The sequence below is a fragment of the Ornithodoros turicata genome, chromosome 5 (genome assembly GCF_037126465.1).
Source record: "Ornithodoros turicata isolate Travis chromosome 5, ASM3712646v1, whole genome shotgun sequence".
In the NCBI taxonomy this organism is placed as follows: domain Eukaryota; kingdom Metazoa; phylum Arthropoda; class Arachnida; order Ixodida; family Argasidae; genus Ornithodoros; species Ornithodoros turicata.
The window spans coordinates 17,562,613-17,568,377 of record NC_088205.1 but is presented as its reverse complement, the minus strand read 5'-3'; the positions used below and the strand labels follow the sequence as shown (position 1 = coordinate 17,568,377).

At 45.3% G+C, this 5,765-nt stretch overlaps 1 protein-coding gene across 1 annotated transcript; it reads left to right on the top strand.

Annotated features, from left to right (window-relative positions):
• Positions 1–208: 208 nt before the first annotated feature.
• LOC135394139 (serine/arginine-rich splicing factor 5-like) lies at positions 209–2,003 on the top strand. The gene has a single exon (XM_064624677.1). The coding sequence runs from the start codon at positions 550–552 to the stop codon at positions 1,708–1,710; it is 1,161 nt and encodes a 386-aa protein (XP_064480747.1). The 5' UTR covers positions 209–549; the 3' UTR covers positions 1,711–2,003.
• The last annotated feature ends 3,762 nt before the right edge of the window (positions 2,004–5,765 follow it).

The following is a 5,765-nucleotide window of genomic DNA, read 5'->3' as shown; positions in this document are numbered from 1 at the left end:
CGGCGTGTCGCCACAGAGCAGACGAACTTCGGAAACGCACTAAACCTAAATCACTTTATTCGCTTTTTCGCAGATACGATACTTTTTAGTTGAATGTATGCCTCAGCTGGCGGTTACCGATAAGGAATACATCGAATGCAGACTATTAACCAATTTTTGCAACTGTTTAGCAGCGCCGCAGCACCAGTCAAGTAGTAGGAAATGACGTCCTCATATGCTTGTTTTCACCGGAAGTCAGCGGTGCCCTTACTTACTGCTGCAAAGAGCCGCCGAAACAAAGGTATTATTCGTTACTTGCGAAATTAGATGATTAACCTGGAAGGCGCGAGTTTCGTTAAACGACGTTAGGAGAGAATTGTGAAAATTTTGAGGTGTGAGGAGCAGCAGTGAAAGCAGGAAAGAGCGTCGGCAGCGCACATGTGCCACGGAACTGACCGCCATTTCACGAAATAGGCGTCACGTGATGTGTCTGGAATAATCAGTAAATGTATTGAAGGTTTAAATCTTCTTTGAAGATATCGCGTGTGCTACAGTATAATCCTATCACCCATGACGACTAGAGTGTTTGTTGGCCATCTCAGCTATGACGTGCGAGAGCGAGATCTCGAGAAATTTTTCAAGGGCTACGGCCGCATCGGCGAAATCCTGCTCAAGAATGGCTACGGATTCGTTGAATTCGACGACTATCGCGACGCTGAAGATGCCGTCCACGACCTAAACGGGAAGAAACTGCTGGGCGAGCGTATATCAGTGGAACTCGCACGTGGTATTCGTCGAACCGCGGGGTCAGCGCAGCGCGGTACCCGCCGTTATGGCCCGCCGACGCGCACAGAGTACCAGCTAATCGTTGAGAACCTGAGCAGCACCGTCAGTTGGCAAGACCTCAAAGACTTCATGAGACAGGCCGGAGAAGTCACGTACACAGATGCCCATCGTTTGCGTCGACACGAGGGCGTTGTAGAATTTGCAACGTACGGTGACATGAAGAATGCTGTTATCAAGTTGAACAACAGAGAACTCGACGGACGCCGGATCCGACTCGTTGAAGCGAAGCGCGCGCATAAGTCCAGATCAAGATCGCGGTCCCGACGTCGTCGTTCATCAAGCAGCCGTTCATATTCAAAATCAAAATCTAGAAGCAGGTCTTACAGCAGGTCAAGGTCTCGGTCAAAGTCAGCAACTCCGCGACGTCGTAGTCGCTCCAGGTCAAAAGGCAGGCGCAGCTCAGCATCACCAGTGCCTCGTTCTAAGGGCAAAGATCGTCGTAGGTCAAGATCAAGGTCGCCACAATCACGATCCAAGTCACGGTCAGCTTCTAGGGGATCACGATCGGGATCGAAAGAGAGGGTAAAGAGGACCAAGCGCGAGAGATCCGAATCGGAGGAAAGAGTTAATCGCAACTCAAGGTCGAGATCAAAGCAGAGGTCCAATACACGTTCCAGGTCACGATCCAAGTCAAAGACAGCAAAGGACACCAACTCAAAGGAACGGTCAAGATCACGATCAGAGTCTGAAGACAGATCAAAACGGAAGAAGCGCAACAGGTCGGAATCGAAAGAGAGAGACGGCGACCAGTCGAGGTCTCGCTCAGCGTCTCCAGCAGGCGGTGCACGCAGCAAATCGCGCAGTGTTTCCAAAAGCCCACCGCAAAATGATGACGGTGACCGTCGAGAGAGTTCTCGCTCGCCCTCGGCAAACGGTGAAAGTTGAAACATTTCTTTGCGCAACATTTGTCATTTTCCTCGATTCATGTGCGAGCATTTTTTTCAACATTTATCGCAACAGTTGCTTGGCATGTCATTACGTTCCAGCCGTCTAAACATCCTTAGAATGCTTTTTATGTGCACCTTTGCCCTAAGTGAGATAAAAAAAAAAAGTGTTAGTGATGTTAAACTGGTTGGGAGGCATTTGAAAATTTTGTTTGGAGAACAGTATGGCACTGTAGCAGAATGGCATATCGTGTAACTTCATCTGTGACTTCATCAATAAATGGATTTTTTCAAGCAGGGTGTACATGGTTCCACTCGGTGCTCTACACACACGTACGTTATCTCATGGTACGGCTCCACACTTTCAACTGTTCTATGGTTTTAGGGGCATACACGGATCTTCATTCGACGTAACGCACTTTCCATTTCAAAATTAATACCAGCGCAAAAGGAGACACAGGAATACGGACTCGATGGGACAAGCGCTGAACCACCAACTCACATTTACTACAGATTTGACTCCCCTCTCCTCCGCAGAGCCATTAGGTGGAACAACATTCATGTCACCGTACCAACTAGAACATAGAGCCCTGCACAGGCCGACCCGGCCCGGGAGCATAAAAAAAATGGCCCGGTCCAGGCCTGGACCTTCATGTTTTTATGCGGCCCAGTGAGTAGAGCCCGGCCCGGTGATTCAGTGAGTAGGTGCCGGCCTAGTATTCCCAGCCGTGACGTACACCTTTCTAGTGCTTATCAAACAAATGAATATGTAAATTTATAAGAAAAGACACCGCCACAAACACAAAAGAACTCCCGGTTTAACAGCACGAGACCAAATTCAATCCAGAAAGCACGCGGGCAGGCGCGTTATCGTTACACTACCAAGTAAGTAGAGGATGTCGACAAACTCCTCCTCCCGGTCCCTACCCCTCTCACCAAGCTTGTAGGGCTCTAACCCAAATACGTAAGCAGTATCTCATTTTACCCTGAACAAAAAAATAGTTTTCGATGTGTATGATAACAGTGAAGTTTTAAAGTTCACGTGACATGTAGTGCACAGTAGGCTTGTGCAGGGTCCAAAATCCGGTCACAAGTAAGTTACTTCAAAACAGCAGGTAGTTAGGATTTGCTCGTAAAAATAGTTACTGAGTAACAGTTACTCCTTTTTAAGTGTGGATAGTTCTACAAGACCTTCCAATGCCCTCATCATTGCAATGAGAAAGTCGCAGTGCCGGATTTACAGTGGTGGGGGCCCAGGGGCACTGTACTGTGGGGGCTCCCTCGTGTATTCTATGTCTATCCAATGTGTTATTCGGAGTCGACATGCGTGGACAGAGGACAGATTTTTACCAAGTTTCCGTTTCAGGCATGCAAAACAGATTTCCCTTGAACAAGACCTTTACTGGTGGGGGCCCCGGGGCAAGTGCCCCGTCTGCCCTCCCCTAAATCCGGCACTGGAAAGTCGTTCAAGGCATGCAAACATGTGGCAAAAATATTACACTTTGCAGCGACGTTCATGGAAATTGGCAACAAGTTACTACCCAATACTGGTGAAAATTGATGTGTGCATTTGACACGTTTGTTATCAGCAGTCTTGGGCTGCAGTTACGAATTACTATGCAAGACTGGGTGAAAACGAATGTGCATTCCTTTTGTAACTAATTGTATAAATGCTGAGAGAGGCTGTGAAGTGGGATAACAGATTTGGAAAGTAACGCGAGGATGTGAGTAGGACACCACCAGGAGAGAAGTGAGATGGCATTGACTTTTGCTGAAATGTCCATAGTGGCCAATATCCAAAACATAACGTAGCAAAACTGAAGGAAGCACAAATTGGATACTAGGTTGCAATTTGATTAAAGAGAAAGGAGGCTTTTGCATGGAAAGGAAGCATGCCGGGCCACACTTACAATACATGGGTATGAAAAAATGCCAATGTTTGTTTTTGCTCATGGCTTTAGTTAAAGTTACAAGCACAACTTTTTTCTTTCTTGTTTTGTTTCCTTCTACATTGTACAGGAAAACGTGGGTATGAGCCAGTGAACACAAAATCAATTTGGGGCAGAAAAAAAAATCAGGCGAGATTGGGTTTTACAAACCTCAGACAATGAGGCACCACGGAGAAATGAGATTGGTGTTCAACATTGCAAGGAAGTATGGCTTATAAAAGAACAATTCTTCAGAGGTTGACATAAAACTAAGGGCCCGGTTCTTTGCAGCACGATGCAGACTGATTTCCCACGGGTTCTTACTTTTAATCCAAACAAAAAGGCGAGAAAAAAAGGACAGAACAAATTCACAAAACGGAACCTATCAACCGCAATAGTTTGGCACACCTTGCATCCACATAATTAGCATCATGTTGCATCTTCCTTCGTAAATTACTCACCTTTGCATCAACATAACAGAATTATATTATGCAGCATAACAAAACATCATAGTTATCACACTACTTGCTTTTGCATAAACTTTTTGCCCAATTGTGTTCTATTATCCATCTTCAGTCCTCAGTCCATTCACCTAAATGACAAATAGCTATGCAAAACTGAAAAGAATGTTGTGTTTGATTATTGATTTTGTACACTCTCGATACAAGGTGCTGTCAGAAAACGTCTGGTCTGGATTGCTTGCTAAGAGTCATTAGCAGCACGCTTTGTGTTCCTACACCAAGTATGCTGGTCCATGATGGTTGAGGCATGCGACCACATGTTTGTGCCGTCCTGTGATTCCACAATATCCGACAATAACGAATGTCAAGTTTTGTGTGAAAGTCTGTAGCTGAGAAATTCAACGTCATCAGGCTTTTGGTGATGCACTAGGCTGTACACTACATTTCAAATGGCATGCGAGCCACAGCCAAATGCATGGTACAAGCACACAGGATTGTCATGCAACAGCACAGTCCCTGATAATGCCGACAAAATTGTGCAAATTTGTCAGCAGCAATTATTTGTCCGTGCAGGTCTCTACTGCAACGTTTTGATGTAACTGAGGGGGAAGAAAAAGTGACTCAGCTGGCTGCTTCACCTCAACAATGGCACTGTCTACAAAGCCCTAAAAATACAACATATCTTGGCAGCCAACAGAATACAATACCAGTTGTACTCTGTGTTCGTTAGTTTCTTCGTCTTTCTTTCCTTTTTTTTTTTTAAGCAAACGGCGGCAACGTTTTGACTAAAATCTACTAGATTGTGCCGACCATTTATAATGTGCAACTCACTTGTAAGAGTCTGTTCACATGATATACAAGGGCTCAGCGCATCGGCCCATCGGATCTACTAGACAGTCAAAATTGAATTTTCAAAAGACAAAAGTGGCCGTAGCGGATAGCAGCACTCTGTGCAGTGTACATGCACACGATGGTGATGATTATGGTTTTATGACATTTGCAGGAATGTACCTCTTATGGGGCACACACCGCTTCTATAGTAATCCTGACATATGCTCCCATACAATGTATTCTAGCAATCGAAAAGACAATAAACAGCAGGTCGATGACCAGTGCTGCTGCTAGCCTCAAAATTTCAGCACCCGGGAGAGGTACAAGTGACACAGTCGCTACAATCTAGTAGAACCACAGTACAAGAAAACAAGGTCAAATTTCAGAAGGTACTTGAGATGCTACAGAAAAAAAAAAAAAAAAGGTTACAACACGAGACGTTTGAACCAGTATTCAGCAGAATGAAAGTAATTATTTAGATGAAGACAGTTGCCAATGCTAAATAATGCAAGCTTAACATTTTATGAAGTAGGCATGTAATGTTCCTGACAGCAACTCGTACACGCGCATTGTTTTCATTAAAAAAAATGCTACCATTCTACCTTTTTCACCAAGGGTGCAGCGGAAATGATGGAAAGTTTTCTGACCAGTGCAGCCACCCCTTGGCCCAAAACGTATGCGAAGGGGCAAGGATGCAAGTTGGTGCTGTCTGCTGAGTCATCTGCCATTCAGCGTGGTTGGACTGCAGTTGACATGTTGTTTGTACGTTGTTTGCTGTCGCTATGACAGCACGTACGACAGTTGTCGTGCTTGAGCTGCTTTGTACAGATTCAGAG